General features: G+C 31.2%; 1 protein-coding gene and 1 long non-coding RNA gene across 2 annotated transcripts; both read left to right on the top strand.

Annotated features, from left to right (window-relative positions):
* Window positions 1–9,491: 9,491 nt before the first annotated feature.
* LOC134697161 (uncharacterized) lies at window positions 9,492–11,037 on the top strand. Its single transcript, XM_063559233.1, has 2 exons — window positions 9,492–9,846; window positions 10,908–11,037. Exons 1-2 carry the CDS (start codon window positions 9,495–9,497, stop codon window positions 11,000–11,002), a joined length of 447 nt encoding a protein of 148 aa, XP_063415303.1. The 5' UTR covers window positions 9,492–9,494; the 3' UTR covers window positions 11,003–11,037.
* A 1,969-nt stretch (window positions 11,038–13,006) lies between these two features.
* Window positions 13,007–16,298, top strand: LOC134697160 (uncharacterized). Its single transcript, XR_010103076.1, has 3 exons — window positions 13,007–13,106; window positions 13,998–14,162; window positions 15,575–16,298. It is a non-coding gene; the product is annotated as an uncharacterized LOC134697160 (long non-coding RNA).
* The last annotated feature ends 2,484 nt before the right edge of the window (window positions 16,299–18,782 follow it).

Here is an 18,782-nt window from a genome sequence, read left to right as displayed (position 1 = left end):
TATTTTTATTTTTATTTTTTTTTTAAATGTGAAGAATGAAATTGTTGGCATCGACATGACATCTATTCAATTATCATAAATGAGACAATATCTGAAAAAGTCTAATTTTTGGCATTAAAAAAACCCAATAAAATGTCTTTACACCCAGTATTTTTATAGCACAAATCGAAGAAAACACATCGAGGATATGAAACTGTTGTCTGTAATTCAAACAATTGTTAAATATGATAAAAATGGTACGAAAAAAAATCCAGATCTTTATATTAATTTCCTGTTACCAAATTGAAACAATTTTAAGAAGTTTCTAAGGAATAAGTTTAAGACAATATTTATGGTTTACTAGTATATCCTGCAATAGTCTATCAAATGCCAATTATTGATTTTAGCATTTGCAATACAAAAGGTGTAGACATATACTAAAATATAGTTAGATATGTCGGTAACATGAAAGTATCTTGAGTAACATGACAATGATAACAGGACAGAATTGGTTACAGAAAGGATTTTTTTCTAAAAAAAATGCTTTATTTTATAGTTTAAAAAAAAAATACATCATTTCAGATTGGTAACAATTGGAAGATAACAGCAAACAATGTCATTTATCCTTTAAAACTGTATTTGCAACATGAAAAATCTGTCTAGGTAATGAAAAATTCTAAAATAAATTCCTTTCTGTTATACTATCTACTATACTAGAACTGCACAATGTTCTCTGCTTTTATCAAAAGCAAAACGCCTATTTTTTCATTCAATATACTGTATGTTATTTTGAAATTTATTTAATATGGTGACGAAAACTTATATTAAAAGAAATGGTTGGCATAAAGTAGATTAACTTTTTGATTCATCAGTGAAATTGTCTTGAACATCCTTCCTGTTACTGTTTATGGTTATGCTGTTACTTTTTATCAGGTAACATGACAGAACGTAACAGAAAGGAATTATGCAGTACTTTTTGTTCATTTACTCGAATTGTGTGGTTGAGTATACTTTAACGCTAGATTTAAACTGGTTGTAGATTGATTAGCCCCTAATTAAATTATAATTTATGTTTTTATAACACTTTTAAATCTGTAAAAAATTATTCAACCTATGCCAACATTTTGAAATTTAGGTATAAAATGGTATGAAAAAATGTTGGCATAGGTTGAATAATTTTTTACAGATTAAGTGTTATAAAAACATAAATTAATTAGGGGCTAATCAATCTACAACCAGTTTAAATCTAGCGTTAAAGTATACTCAATTATACCATTCCTTTTACAAGTACAATAGCTAGTAAAAATGTAAGTTATTGTGTGTGGTGAGGATCTGTTTTTCATATAGGAATTAGTTTAAAATTAATATAATGAATTAATGGATAAAGAAAAGGATTTTATGATTATTTTAAAGGAACAATAATCTAGTCATATTAAAAGTTTATGAGTGTCATTCTCATGAATAAAATAAAACATATATAATAAAAAACATTACATTTTATTTAAAATACGTTCCTTCAAATACAATGAAAAAAAAACATTATTGAAACTCGTGTATTTCATAAATACTGACTCATATAAAATATCTATTATAAATGTTCACTATTAATTCCTACACATACAGAGAATAAGATAAATTTCACTTATATGATTGTCTCAAAAGTCATTGTATAAGCAGAAGCATATAATACAATTATTTTAGTTTATGTCTCTGGTATAAGATATGATGCTGCATTTGTCCATCAACTGCTGTCGTTTTGTTTTCCTTTAGTCTCTGGGGTAAGTTTCACAAAACTATCTCAGGAGTAAGACATGTCTTAGGGTGGTTTAATGGTATATTCTAGTCCTTAGGGGGTTTCACAAAGTGGTCCTTAATTTGGACATCTTTAAGTTGATCACAAAGTAAGGACTACACGAGAGGATTCTTATGATGGTCTTAGGATAGTCACAAATGTACACTCATTTTTTATATACATTTTGCAAATTATCTTATTATTTCATGTATCTTATTATTTCATGTATCTTATTATTTCATGTATCTTATTATTTCATGTATCTTATTATTTCATGTATCTTATTATTTCATGTATCTTATTATCCATTCGGATGATAGAGTTCCAAGTTAGAGGCACACCATGTCTATAATTCTCACAACCCAATATAATGAATAAAAAAATACGGAATACTTTTCAAAAATATAAATAAAGAGTGCACTGTCCCACTAAAAAGTCACTGCCTATAAATGAACTAAAAATCATTCTATTTGATATTTATCTTAAATTTCATATTGCAAAATTAAAGTTTAATATTTAAAAAAGTTTCTGTTGAAGTATGGTTTATTTGTATTTATCGGTCGTCCCACTGTCTATATCACTCTGTTCAGCTCTTAATATTATTCCGTATCATGTCTTTGTGACGTCAAATACGTTGACCCGGCCTTTTAACTTTAACCCTGACATATCAGCGACGTCATAATGTTTGAACCGACGTTAATAACTTTGACCCGAACTTATCAAGTCATCTTTTGTGTGCTGGTGAAACAAAGAAAACACTTCTGGAACACGCAAATATAGCTCAATAAAACGATTATCAGATTATCTGCATATTGATATTGTAAAATATCAGCTGCTTGACATGAAGGCTTTTTGATCTCGTTCGCTACGCTCACTCGACAAAAAGCTTCATATTATGTCTCGCAGCTGATATTTTACGATATCAACATGCAGATAACCTGATAATCGGTACATATTGTTGCTTGTTGGTCGGGAAGTATGTTTCATATTAAATTCAACAAAATTATGAACACAAATTATCCAAAAAATGCACAAATGTTAGCTTTTTACTATTTTTTTTCTCAAGTACTAGTACTAGTATTGTTATATTTAAGTGTCAGTCTCTGTAAGAATCAGGCAATTTAGGTAAAAGTCAAAACATGATCAGAAAAAAACCACCGAGCTAATCATTCTATTTAATACTAACCATCATCCTGAGTTAAAAATTATTAGTCTTTCGTTCGTTTGTGTGTGTCTGGTAATATTAAATAACTCGGTTAGAATATTGGTTAGAATGATAGCAAATTACAGAGTTTGTTAATTTCTAGTGCATTTCAACCAATTTGTATCTTCTATTACCAGAATAGAAAACAGAAATGAATGTTATTTTTGTGCATAACTACATTTCATGAACTGACCATGCGATAAGTACAAAGGTCTTTGTTCGACAGGAACCCCTTTTAATTGTCTTGTACCTATTTGTTACCTTTGCAAGAGTAATTATACGATAAGACAAATAGTATATAGATAGCCACACATAACCACGACCCTCTCCAATTAAAAAAAAATGGACTCACTCAAGGTTAAGTCATGTGATAAGGTCTATTTATCTATATTTTATATCTTAATTTTGTCAAACCTTTGCAATAACAATGCTAAACAGACACTACTCGACATCAATAAAAACAGACGTAAAACATATGAAAACACAGAGCACTATTTACAACTTAAGCTGACTGTATTTATGCAGCAGAGCACACATGCATTTCTTTGTATATCTTATCAAGGTGTACAGCTATCTCGTTTTATATGTTTGGGTCAAATTCCTTAAATTTAATTTTATTGGGTGAGCTACATACTTTTTATCAATACCTGCAAGTGGTTTTTTTTACTATGAAACTCGTCTTCAAGATATATTGAACCACACAATTTACGAGTTCGCCAATCACTCAGAATATTTGTCCATCTCCATATCTCAGTAGGTAGTTAAGCGAAATGGTTCTAAATTTGCATAAAGTGTAAACAAATATCAAAAAAATTTCAAACCCCAAAATATCCGTCAAAATTCGATGATTTTCTTTTGGAAACCAAATATATGTCGTGTACAAAACAATTGTACATGATTATGTTATAACTTGTACAATGCAAAAATACAAATTATAACATGTACAAAAGTACCTCATACATTTTACAACATTTACAAAATATTGCTTAAAAATAAAAAATATTTCTAATATTACAACACATGCCATTAACCTCAATAATATGTTCATCATTTGTTTTGGTTATTGTCAATTCATGTTAGTGTGATATCTTTTGGATACAGTTAATGACCATATACATAGTTTTTATAATTATTTTAATACATTAAGAACTTTTAAAATATACATGTAGTCAATAAACATTATTTGGTATTCTTACCTGGTATTCAAACAGAAGAAGACTTGGAAGCAATACTTAAGCAAATTCTGTATACGATGATACTGACAGTGAATAGATATAGGAAGATGTGGTATGAGTACCAATGAGACAACTATCTATCCAAGTCACAATTATAAAAGTAAACCATAGATCAAGGAACGGTTTTCAACACGGAGAATACCATATTATCGAGACAGAACAGTATACCGACACTGAAATTGAAACTGACAAAACAATGTCAGAGACAGACATTATTACTGACAAAAACACTGAAACTAATGATGAATTGAATGGTCATGATTCAGCAGACTACAATGAACAAACTATTGAGTAAGAAACATAAACAATGGTATTTGAATGAAGTGATGCTAACACTGGTTGGGTAGGAAGTATCTGCATGCATGACATCTACTGGCATACTTCCTCGAAAGAGGGCGCTTTGTCTAGTGGTTGTATTCCTGTTGTCAAAACATGAGTGAGGTTAGGTGATAACGTTACCATTTTTATTCGGTCCATTGATATGCGCCCTGCAGATGAGAAGAACATAACAGGCATGGTGATGAATGTGAATGAACATGGCGGCTTTAAAATTGGAAAATTGGAACTAAAGACTTAGTTGGACAAAAATGGGATACTTTTGTAGAAATCAGGTCCAAGTTCTTGCATGTGCAACTTTAAATATGTCTGAGGTCTCAATGAGTGATATAAATGTAAGAGAGACGGTGCGTAAGATGTCATAAAGTGGAGGGCACAGTTTTTTGCATTGTCATTGTAAGAAAGGCATTTATAAGTCTTGTAGGTGCAAATATAGAAGAATGAAAGTTTTGTGCAACTCAAAGGTATCACATGTCCCTGTCTTGTAGCAACTAGTACAAAAGCTTGTTTCTAAAATGTATGAAAATGTAGTATTTTGTGCATGCTGTAAATAATGCCCCTTCTTTTGCATTTGCCTATTGTTTTTTATTATTTAATAAATTTCAATCGTGAATGTATATTCTGCTTTATTATTATTTTAAAATTTTGTACAGGTTAAAACCATTTTTAAGCAATATTTTGTACATGTTGTAACATGTACGAGATACTTTTGTACATGTTATAAGTTGTATTTTGGCATTGTACACATTATAACGTGTACAATATTTTTTACATGTTATAACCTGTACAAAATTGCAACTTGTAGTACACGACATATACATCAACTGATCTTGGAGTGATCTCCTGTGTCAAAGGAAAAGGATGTAATTTACCAACACAAACAGCAGTTTATAAGTGTCGCTGGTAATGTAATTGGTTTGCCACATGCGAATTCCAAAATGAAACCATACACACCTTTTTTTAAATAGATATCTAAATTTTTGTTTAAGTTCACTATTATTTACACAATTTAAGGTAGAAGACATTAAGTCCAGAAAAAACTTAAAAAAATTAATTGAACCAAACATTGAATATCGTTCAAATGACTATATAGTTGAGAGTAAAGATTTAAAAAAATCTATATTTTTAACTGTAGAATTCTCCATTTTCAGGACAAAGTTTGATTTTTAATTAAATAATATAAAATACTATGTGAATAATACTCCCAGAAACATGCAGTCCTCGTCTGAGAAACAATTGATAACAATCTATAATGAAAAACAATTCAGATGTTGCGCGCCTTCAGATTAGTCTTGACATAATTATCATCTATTTAGAGGCGTGTCTAAATAGGACTGCTTCTCAATTATTTAAACCATGTCAATTAATTTGCATACAAACATACATAACCTAAAAAATGAAGGCACTATAGTATCTATAGAACGGTAACAACTTTATTTTAATTACATGTTTATTTAAGCTTTCCATTGAACACATGAATCAACATGTGAACGAACAATGTGTTTGAGTAAACAGATCTTTTGATATCCATGTTTCGACTGATGGTTAAAGCTTTGCATAATCATTATGCATAAGACATCATTACAGTATAAAGTGATATTAGTAACTCGATATTTTTGTTCTGGTTCTGATCCGTATGCCAGTAAAGGTGAAACTTGAACTCATAACATATAATTATTTATTAATATTCTGATTAAATCGTTAGTTTAACTACAATAATTATTTATATATGCAAACAAACATTGTTTACTTTGACTCATATAATTCTATACTTTTGTACGTGCATTGTCTTTCGATATTTGCACAAGTATTATTACGAAAAGCCTATTTATACCGTTAACCTAACTGTCCCTTATTCATTTCACAAAAATCCGCACCCACGGAGGGAGGACACTATGGAAACGTTGTTTGCATTCCTATGCACTGTAGGTTTGGTGTGTTGTTTCGATCTTCAAGTAAAGAAACAAACATTTACCGTAGAGGAGAATATCATTGCACTACCCACGAACGAACATAACTTGGTGACGGAAAATAAAGTGTCCACAGAAATAATATGCGCTAGTTTGTGCTCCGAAAATCCAACATGTTACTCAGCCAGTTATCATCAAATAACAAGGGAATGTAAATTATTCTCGGTTTCTTTTCCTGAGACAGAAACATCAGAATATGGAGTGCTAATACGACAACCATCTGGTAAGTGTTAAGTAAGAATCCATTAATAACCCACGGGATTACATCTTTTATTTTTTTATGAACAAACAAATATCATTATTCATAAATGCAATAATATGAAAAAGATAAAAAGATTGAAATACTCCACATTCTTGACAATATTGTTCATGGTTCAAATAAAACAAAGACGGTATTTGTCATACTAAATTGCTTGCGCATTCACTTCAACTTAATTCTTGAATCAGCTGAGATAATCCTTGTAGATTTCAAAAAAGAGCAGGGCAATGCCGCTTCAAGGCAGCACTCACACCCGCAAAGTGGAAAGGAATTAATACAAGTTGCAAAACTTGTTTCCCAATCTACTATAAATAAATATGTTTTAACTAAAACTAATCATTAAAAAGGATATGATTTGCAAAAAGTTAATAATGAAAAAAAAACTGAACTGAAAATTCCAAATGGAAAGACCTTAAACCAATTTTCAAAATCATAACTTAAACACAACTGTCATATTCTTGACTTGGTACATGCATTTTCTTCTGTAAAAAATGGTGGACTGAACCTGGTTTTATATCTAGCTTAATCTCTCACTTATAAATCAAATCAAATCAAATCATTTTATTGGTGTAAAATCCAAATATTGGATTGTTACCAGGACAAACATGACAATCATTACAAACATATAATATATAAATTTAAACAACATTCATATTCTTATAAGACTATATATATATAAATGTTCTGGAGGAGGTGATACCTTTGCAAATTAAAAGTCCAAGTACAAACATTCATATTAATGCAATTGTTATAAAATATATCATTACAAATACTATAAGAAATTATACATACACTAGTTTTTTTTATCAGCTAGGCTGTTTCTTAATACATATAAATCATTTACTCCCTTGACAATAATTTTAGTTACGTCATACTCATTAAAAGTAAACATAAATACAAATTTTTCCTCATCAGACATTTTGGTGAAATCTGGAATTATATTCTCTAATTCTTGAAAAAGTTTTTGCCTACATTTTTCTAAAATTTGACATTTTAAAGTAAAATGATATTCATCTTCTACATCCTTTTTACAGAGAGGACATACTCTTTTTTCCAACGGTACTTTACGGTGTCTACCCTGTTCAATATTTAGATAACTATTACTTATTCTTATTTTTATAAAATTTGATATCATGTTTCGATCTAAATCTATTAATAATTTTTTTTCTAATTTGTATTCTTTTTTTAATTTTCTGTATGTTCTTAATTTGTTTCCATTTGGGTTATTTTGGTCGTTAAAAAGACTGTCTTTCCAGAAATCTGTATACCTTTCAGCTAATTTTTTACCTACAGATTTTATAAGGCATTTTTTAGAGAATGTACATTGATTTTCCCATACATGATTAAACCCTATTTTTGAAAGAGCATTTTTTAATTTGACCGCAAAACCATTAATCAAATTTAAACTACATGTATAGGCATTTGAGGCATAACTATCTTTTTTTATGACAAACAACTTATATGACAAACAACTTATATGACAAACAACTTATATGACAAACAACTTATATGACAAACAACTTATATGACAAACAACTTATATGACAAACAACTACATTTACGTATAATACCGGGCTGAACTTAAATCTGATCAAAATGGACAAAAACCAACATGATGAAGTTTCAAATGATAATGCAAACCAAAGTACTGAAATATCAACCAAATAAAAAAACTTTTGCAAACGTCAAACATTAAATAAGATCAGATACAACGGCAGAATCACAAAACACCATAATCATATGTGATATGTCAGCGATTTCGCGTGTGTCGTATCATCAAATGTGACCAGAATTAAACGCCTACGGATTTAAGATAACTATTCTAAAGCTTAACATTTGAACTAAATATACAACTTAAGAGAAGTGGTATAGTTCTCATTGGTACAACCATCAACCAGGTATCATACTAAACACATTAAACTCATTTACATGTAAACAGTTACAGTTGGCGGCACGGTCTTAACCAACAAAAGACAAACCCATATCGTACAGTAAGACATACACAGCACCAACACGTGAACATTTTAAATAATTCAAACGATAAAACCAGCCCCTGATTCATGCTAAAACAATAAAGGAAAAATAAAACAATTATAAAAAAACAGTAACGAACGACAGTCCTGATTTTGGACAGACAGACACATATATAATACGGAAGGTTCAGACAGGTTTTCCGAGCGATCAACCCGAAGCATGCACAAAGAAAAAAAATACCGTTAAGAAACTAATCAAGCAAAATATACAATGCATCTGCCAGTATCTAAGATTATTGGAAGTTGCTGAAAACTAGGTCAAAGATTAAAACCATTTATAATTGAACCTCCCACAATTTCCCAGAACAAATGTAAGTATTCATGAAAGATTGAATGATAGTTTTAGGTAACCAAATATGTTTCCAATTTCTGCTCCTTAAAATAAATATGTCTAATATGAATTTTATATTTTTCAAAGTTTCTTCCACTAGTTTTATGATAGATTAGTACTGTTTGCATAATTTTGAAACGGTTATTTGTAAGTTATATTTTAATGACTAATACGTATAATATGTTTTAATCTGGTTCAAGTTGAATACTATTAACTTTGGGGAATAAAATTGAGAATGGAAATGGGGAATGTGTCAAAGAGACAACAACCCGACCAAAATAAAAAAACACAACAGCAGAAGGTCACCAACAGGTCTTCAATGTAGCGAGAAATTGAGGAAGAATTGAAAGAAACGATGCCAATCTTATCATTTTTCTTTGTAGAAGGTGAGATTCCATCTGTTCGTATCGGGAAACTTTATTATTCTGCAAGTATTAGTGAATCAGTGACCCTACAGTGTGCTGTTACCTCCAGCCTTACTGTTACCAGTGTTTACTGGTACAAAATCGTTTATGGTAAAATGAAAATACTGAATTCAACATCCAGTGGTATCAGCGGAAGTTCTATTTCCAACCCGTCTCTTACAATTATTAATGCTGCCTTGTGTGACCAAGGACAATACACATGCCTTGCTACAAACATCCTAGGTGTAGGTCAGAGTGCAAACACTAGCCTCAGCATCAACATGATCAATGGAAGTACCATCAGTAAGTTTTAAGCATATCAAACATTAATGTTCACATCACAGTATACATTGTATTGTGTATATTTGTCTGTCTCTCATTTGCTATTTATCAAGCGTTTACAACAAAAATTTTAATTTGAAAGACAATATATTTAGAACCATATCCGTTGTCATTTGTGATATTCTAATGCAACAACGTTTGTAACGTTTATTTTGATTGGATAACGTCACTTTCTTTTATGGCATCAATTAACAATTGATGTTATGGGACGTACGCGCAAGCGCAGACGGCATTTTACTGATTTTAAATACATATTTTAACGTAGTTTTCTGTCAGTTTCATCAGAATGGAGATAACAATAATGTATTTTTAGCTCCGACGGCATCAATTTGGGATTTGATGGTCGCAAATACCCGTTTACTGTCTCCGCTAACGCGTCGCCAGTAAACTTAATTTGCGACCATCAAATCCCCAATTGATGCCGTCGGAGCTTAAAATACAATACAGTTATCTCCTAATTCGAATATTGTAAATTTCACGCGGATGGCGTCCATTTATTTTTGTAAGAGGTGATTTCACGTTTACCATTGACATTATTTAAAAGTAAAAAATCATTACTGAGTTACTTACAATCAATCATCCTACTTCATATGACTTTCATTGACTACAAAACAGCCTGAATAAATAATCAGACTGTTTGAACTTAATATTCAGCACACATACGAAATCGTTATATGAACAACTCATATATAACATGTACACAAAGCCATACATTATTTACAGAAATTATGAAGAAAACAGAAAAAAAGATACCCAACTCGGAGAAAAATTTCAATTGGAAAGTCCCTAACCACATGACGAAAAGTGTTTGGTGGTAAACCTCAAGTGACAAACACCCAATATTAAGGTGTCAATACTTTGAAGTTATTCACTATATCGTCTGAATTCCTTCGAATGATGATAAACCAGAATCTTTCATTAATTTACCATAAAAACAAAGCTACAAAGACAATCACTCACACGAATTTAATATACACATTCATATATTGTTGATACCTAAAGAACTGAATTATACGTTTCAGCACTGTATCCAAAGGACTGTGGTGATCTTCCAATTTGTGCGGATTCAGGGGTCTACACGATTTCCCCGATCTCTAATTACTCTGTCGATGTTTAGTGTGAAATGAACATTGCTGAAGGCGGATGGACGGCAAGTATTATTCAAATGGAAATTAGTAATGTGCCGCATACACTGTAATCATGATGGGCGTGTTCGTGTTGCTAGTTATTTAGTTTTCTATGTTGTATCATGTGTAATATTGTTTGTCTGTTTGTCTGTTTGTTTTTTTCATTCTTAGCCATGGCGTTGTCAGTTTGTTTTCGATTTATGAGTTTGACTGTCCCTCTGGTATCTTTCGTCCCTCTTTTATAATCGATGGTTACAATCAGTGACTAATACATACAATTCAGAATGTAAAGATGGAAAGGGTCAAAGAGACGTTACATTTACAGTAGAGCAGTGAACAGACCAAGTCTACCAATGTGTCTTCAACGCAGCGAGAGAAAAACTGTAACTAGAGGAGGGTATCACCTGGCCCATAAACAAAAATGTTTACTGGTTCAGCATAAATGAACGACACACTAATCTCATTAATCTCAGAAACATATAAATGAATCCAAGTTAAAAATAAACATACAGGACTAACACATAATTACTAGGAGTATATATCATGATAGCTTCAGACTCCAATTAAACCGACCAATCATAATCACTCCCGTTAGGGGTTTTGTGTAATTCCATCAAGAAGTTTACGAAACGAACATAACCGGTGTCATAGCAACAACTTTTCCTTTAGAATAAATGTGTTTATTTCAGATGCAAAGGCCCTATGAGTGAATTAATATTAACTCCAACAAAATGCCCTCTTTTATGACTGCACGTTGATCAATATTTACGAGTGATGTATCGATGATAAACTTAAGTAAATGTTTAACAGGTTTATGATATGGAAAAGTCTGGTGTAATAATTTTTCAGTAATACAAAGATTCCTTTGTTAATAAAAAAATACGTTGTTTCAAGCACGAACGAATCGAACAAGTTAAGATACATAAACAACATTAGAAGGTGACAAAGGAACATCACCCTAAATAATTGAAAATTGTAATCGTAAATTTTGGTATTAAAAGAGGGACGAAAGATACCAAAGGGACAGTCAAACTCATAAATCTAAAACAAACTGACAACGCCATGGCTGTTGGTAATAAGCTTCCTATTACAGATATAGATATCAAAATCGTAATATCACGCGCGTTTCATCTACACAAGACTCATCAGTGACGCTCGAATCCAAAAAAGTTAAAAATGCCAAATTAAGCAGAAAGTTGAAGAGCATTGAGGACCAAAATTCCTAAAAATTTTGCTAAATCCAGCTTAGGTAATCCATGCCTGAGGTAGAAAAGCTTTAGTATTTTAAAAAGTCTAAATTTTGTAAACAGTTAATTTATAAATATAACCATACCAATGATAATTCATGTCAGCACAAAAAATGCTTACTACTGGGTGGGTGATACCCTCGGGGAAACAAATCTCCACCAGCAGTGGCACAGACCCAATGGTTGTAAAAAAAACCCCGAATTCGATTTATTACCGAGTTTGTAATAACATAATCAACACGACAGAGCTTCTGAGATCATACCCACTTTTTGGTGTGGTTCATGCTGATCAGTGTTTAGGGTTCCATGAGGGTTTTGTGTACTTGTGTGCTGTATTTTTATTTTTTTTATTTTTTCGACATTGCGTTTTCTTATATGATTGAGAATGGAACTCGGTGCCAAAGAGACAACCCGACCATAGTACAGACAACAACAGATGGTCACCAATATGTCTTAAGTGCAGCGTGAAACTCCCGACCCGGATGCGTCCTTCAGCTGGCCCCTTAACAAATATCTATTCAGTTTATTCTCAGCATATAGATTGAAAGCCTCTATGTTGTCTTTTGTCCCTCTTTTAAGCATCCTCATGAAACATAATTGCAAAAAAACTATTGTAACTTAGGAGCTTTAATGGAAGATAATAAGGCATAAACTTTTACAATTATTCTGTTATTCTAGAATTTTTTTTCTAAAGGTCTGCATCCTTAACAACATTCTTTCATTTTAATGTAATCATATGCGGAAATTTAGGTATTTCAGCAAAGACTAGATGGTTCTTTAGACTTCTACAGGAACTGGAAAAATTACACAGATGGTTTTGGAGATTTGAATCATGAATTTTGGCTAGGTTCGTATATTTTGTGATATCTCTTTCATTCTTATAAGATAATAATTTAATTTTGAATGTAACGCGTCTTCTGATTGGCTGACATTTTTTTGTTATGAGGCCATAGACATAATTTAGTCATGTGACTGTGACGTCATCAACGTTTTTTTCATGGTTTTCTACGGTTTAAAAAGGAATTTAGAATTAAATTATAAGAAATGACTGTAATATTTTTTCTGTCTATTCGAAATAACATAAACAATTTGGTGCACACTGTTAAATAACCTGCTACGCGCGTTATTCAGTGTGCACCAAATTTTTTATTTTATTTCTTCATAGACAGAAAAAATATTACAGTCATTCCTTAATTAACTATTGACTTGTACGCACTTATGCATTAATACATGCCAGACAGACTGAACAATTCTCCCGGTTAATAGAAAATTATGTTTTCTTGTAATAGTATTACCCATGTTATTTCAACTGATCGGGTGGAGCTTACGTTTTTATTTGCACAAGGACAGTCGATGTGTATGATAAGGATGATTGCCGTTATAATTATAACTGATTTCTAATCAGCTATCGTTGTCATCAAAGGAATTAACAAAACAATGACTGAACACTTCATTGATGAGTTTATTCTATAACATTTATCAATAGATAGACTGGTTTATTATGAGCGAACCGGTTAAACTCCGCCCAGTCAAGTGAAATAAATCTAGTGATATATAAGCTAAATTGATTGACGACCGGATATAGTTTGTATTATCCTATGACATTAAATGCTTCTCTTTGAATCAAGTTTATTGGATTGTTTATTAATTTGTTTAAGTTATTTTTTTATATCAATTTACTTACCGTTTACTTTCATTACTTTTGTGTTACTAATAGGATGAAATCTTGTTTTGACAGGGAATGAAAATCTACATATCATTACAAGCAATGGAAATTATATTCTACGTGTTGAGCTTGGAGATTCAGAAGGGAATTGTTCCTACGCAGATTTCGCAACATTTAATGTCGGAGACTACAATTCCAAATACACACTTGAGGCAACTGAATGCACAGGACCTGCCGGTGAGGAATACCTTTGTCTGTATTTTTTTTTTAGACATATCATCATGCAATCATCTAATTGCACACATACAACAACACGCTGATTGTCAATAATAAGCATTATCTTATGTTCCTGGTTTATTAGTGACAGTTAATTTTTTTTTTCAATATATATTGCATACTTTCTTTAAAGATCATACCTTATAGAAATAGCTCAACAATAATCAGAGTATACAGTGATGGTAGGTCTATTTTTGGAGTTCGTCTGACATTGACCTTATTTTGATTGCAACATTTGTCAACCTCAGTTTTTGATCTGACTTTGGTTGAAATGTCGATCGGCTATATTCGGTATATGATTAAAATAAACTCACGTCCCTTCAACATTGGTTTGCTAACCTTAATTTTATTTTCAAAGCGGAAAGGCCAATATTAAGTTTTCACGTTATTGTACATTTATGAAAAGTATAAAACAAATACCGAACTTCGATGAAATTACAAAATTGAAAATACTCAACAAATGGCAAAACCAAAAGCGAAAACACACCGAAGGATGGGTAAAAACTGTCAAATTTTGACTTGGTACAGATATTCCTTTATGTAGAAAATGGTGGATTAAACTCGGTTTTGTAGCTAGCCTAACATCTCACTTGTATGACAGCAAACCGCAAAGAAGATAAGAGTTGTCTAACAAGTGTTAAAGTGTTCGTCTGGCCTTGTTCCTAATCCTATGCTGCATCGTTCAATGAGGATTTCGTGTATCTGTCAATTTCTTCGTATACGAAACGCTCGTACGTCATAATTAAGAAAGGAATTATCCGTCTTCTACAAACTTAGAATATTTTTAAGTCATCAAGGTCTTTTAAGGCATTACAAATGTTACATTCATTCATCAGTTTCGTTATAAAATAACGTACTTTTAATTGTTAAAATTTTATAAAATATGTTTTTAACATAACAAAACGATACCTTTAACTTGTTGAAATTGTATAATTTTCCTAATAGTGAGTTTCAGTACTAGTATTTATCATGTTGTATTTTAGTGAGGAATTATCATCCAATTCATTTAATTCAAAATCACAGTCACAACTAAATTGTATTCGATAGTCAATTTTATTTCAGTTCTTTTATGCATCAAATACTAATTAATTAACTGAATTATAAATGTGCAAAGAAAATGCTTTTTATTAAAAATTTATAAGTTAACTCAATTTCCTGTATGTGGCGGTTATTTGAAATGACGTTCCTAACTTACTGCGGATTAACGAATACTTGTAACTACAATTCCTATACGTGTAAAAGTAAGAACATAATATTTATGACAATTTCTGATAAGAAAAATCCCATATATAATCCCTAACAAACTATACTTATTGTTGATGTTGTAGGTTTTATAATGAAAACGTAAGACACATGAATATATCTGTTTTTAGGAAATAGTTTGCTTGGTCATAATGGTCAGAAGTTTAGTACCTTTGACAATGATAATGATAGCGATGCTGGTAGAAACTGTGCAGTTAATGTACGTGGAGGATGGTGGTATAAGGCTTGCTTCCAGTCTAACTTGAATGGTGTCTACGATCCTGAGATAGGCAATGCAGGAATAAGGTGGAAGGACTGGCAACTTAAAGTAGATTTCAAATATACAAGGATGATGGTTAAAAGATATCAATGATATGAAGTACTATGTAATAGAAATGGTGTTTAGGGTTTTTATGTTTACTATTCTTGCATGGATACTTTTTGAGACTATATTATTTGATTGTTAGACAATGTTGATTTTTTTAAGCTGCACTTACATTGATGATAAAAACAAAACAGATTGCTGATTTTGGCTTTAGTACTGATTCACTTATAGGGTATTTGCATCGGAAAATCAACACATTTATTCTTAAACCAGTTGATGCCAGGATACAGGTTTGTTCTTCTCATATATTTTATGATGGTATTACACTAACCACTAACGGGAGGGATTCGTATGTACCAAGTTTTAGATTAATTTTAAGGACATACAAGATATTTCTGGGTATTCCTAAACGGAAAATTGTATAGACATAAGAAGTATACTTAACAACAAAATTATTTTCATTTAACTGTGTATAATATGACGTAATGTTTTTAAAGTTTTATGTTGTTCTTAAATTATTTATCATTTCATAGCGGTATTATATTTTTAATCATTTATCCCTTATTCTCATTAACTATGTATTTACATTAGAACACAGATCAAATTTGTTAGTACATTGTGTGTTTATTTGTGTTGCTACATTTTTTGATTGAGTTAAGCCATTCCAATTGACATTTTTAAAGTGTGTCTTTCTATGTTGTAATACTATTGTTTCAGAAAAGGGAGAAGGTTTGGTACCATTTAAGCGTTAAATCCCCCCGCAATTGTTAGTAAGGAATCTAAGGATCAGTGGTTGTAGTCTGTTTATGTCGTTCATCAATGTTTTTTCATATAGATTATACCGTTAGTTTACTCGTTTGAATGGTTTTACACTAGTAATTTATAGGGCCCCTTATAGATTGCTGTTTGGTGTGAACCAAGGCTCTGTGTTGAAGGCCGTACATTGACCTTTTATAGTTTACTTTTTTAAAATTGTTACTTGGATGGACATTTGTCCCATTGGCACTCATAGCACATCTTCCTATGTCTATATATGATGAAAACACAATCTTTCAATCAGTATATTTAAGGTCTGGAGCTGGCATACAGTAACTGCTAGTAGTCTTACTGTGCGTAGTGTTGTGTGTTTTTTTTTTCTACATTGGCTAAAGGTAAAGTTGGAGGGTGACGATCTCTAAACACATGTTAAACTTATTTTTTTTTGCGCCTGTCCCAAGTCTGAGGCCTCTGGCCTTTGTTAGTCTATGTGATTTTTAATTTTAGTTTTCTTCAATGCTCTTCAACTTCGTTTTTTATTTGGCCTTTTTAACTCTTTTGGATTCAAGCGCCACTGTACCAAGTCATGAAATCGCCATTGTTATATTGTAGTTTGTTTATCTCTGTGTGTTACATTTTAGTGTTGTGTTTCTGTTGTGTTGTAGTTCACCTCTTATATTTGGTGCGTTTCCCTCAGTTTTAGTTTAAAACCCGGATTTGTTTTTTCCCCAATCGATTTATAAATTTCGAACAGCGGTATACTAATGTTGCCTTCATCTATTTGTAGACAAAACGCGCGTCTGGCGTAATTACAAAATTTAATCCTGGTATCTATGATGAGTTTATCTATATACTTCGGAGTTTAGTATGACGTTCATTTTTTACTGAACTAGTACATATTTTTGTTTCGGAGCCAGCTAAAGCACTACTCCGGGTGAGGGAATTCATCGCTGAATTGAAGACCCACTGATGGCATTCGATTGTTATCTGCTCGATTGTCGGGTTGTTGTCTCCTTGACACATACCTTATTTCCATTTCCCATTTTAATGTTTTTTTTGGTTTTGCCATTTAATAAAATAATAAATATTGTTCGTCTCATTTATTATAGTTTATTTACATTTCATTATATTCGTTTATCCGACATAAAAATTCAAAGTAACATATTTACTAAACATTTAAACTGAAGCCTCTTATTTAAATACACTAGACAAACACTTTTCAAGACCACAAAAAAAGTAATTGAAAATGCACAAGTAATCTGATGTCATAATGTGTTTTTTATCCTTTTTTTCACCTGATTTTTTTTCTCCCATCGTTACGTTACCAAGATGATTCAACAAAGAATGATGCATGCAGGAAGGGTATATACCAATTGAAAAAACCCATTCATACCGATTTAACGTAATCATTTATGTATATTCTGAAGAAGTCAGTAGTATTTTTCAATGACCGAAACTAAGATTGTATTTTTTTTCTTGAAATAATTTAATCTTCGAAATTAAAAAAAAAAGCTTTTTTGAAACCTAAGCTGATGGATTGTCTCAAGATGGATATGATGAGCATGCCTTCAACCTCCATTTCAACATTGCATTGTCCGTTTGATTTCTATATATTTGCAAAATAGAAATTCTTAAATATCTTTTTTTTCAAAATGATATTGCTTATAAACTGAAGCCTCTTATTAAAATACACTAGACAAACACTTTTAACGACTACAAAAAAAGGGTAAAAATGCACAACCAATCTAATGTTAGAATGCGTTTTTGAGGATTATGTTCTAATAAGTTTTAAAGACTGTAGACTGATTTTTTTTTAGGATTCTTCCACATTTTATTTTAACTCTTGTATAAAGTTTGCTTTTCTTAATTTTCAACAATAGAGAGAGCGAAATTTGTTATATATTATTATTAACAAATGCACATAAAACAGTATGTTTGAGGAATTTCCCTGACAACAATTTGTGTATGAATATTTGTTGTTGATTAATGCAAAAGTTTTTGTTGTTTCATGTGGAATTTTTTTTCCGGGATAAATCCCTAAAGTTTAAATTTGTTGTTTCATGTGAATATTTTTTTGGGATAAATCCCGACAGTTCAAATTTGTTGTTTCATGTGAAATTCTTTTTTCGGTATAAATCCCGAAAGTTCAAATTTGTTGTTTCATGTGAAATTCTTTTTTCGGGATAAATCCCGAAAGTTTAAATTTGTTGTTTCATGTGAAATTCTTTTTTCGGGATAAATCCCGAAAGTTTTAAGAC

This window comes from Mytilus trossulus, chromosome 14 (assembly GCF_036588685.1).
Source record: "Mytilus trossulus isolate FHL-02 chromosome 14, PNRI_Mtr1.1.1.hap1, whole genome shotgun sequence".
In the NCBI taxonomy this organism is placed as follows: Eukaryota; Metazoa; Mollusca; class Bivalvia; order Mytilida; family Mytilidae; genus Mytilus; species Mytilus trossulus.
Note: the sequence above shows the minus strand (reverse complement) of the source record. Positions and strands in the feature narration are given on the sequence as shown.

Excerpts from the sequence above, each read along its gene's own strand:
- LOC134697161 (XM_063559233.1), top strand. The coding sequence starts at position 9,495 with ATGCCAATCTTATCATTTTTCTTTGTAGAAGGTGAGATTCCATCTGTT. Across the intron at positions 9,847-10,907 it reads GATCAATGGAAGTACCATCA|CACTGTATCCAAAGGACTGT; the intron begins GTAAGTTTTAAG and ends TATACGTTTCAG.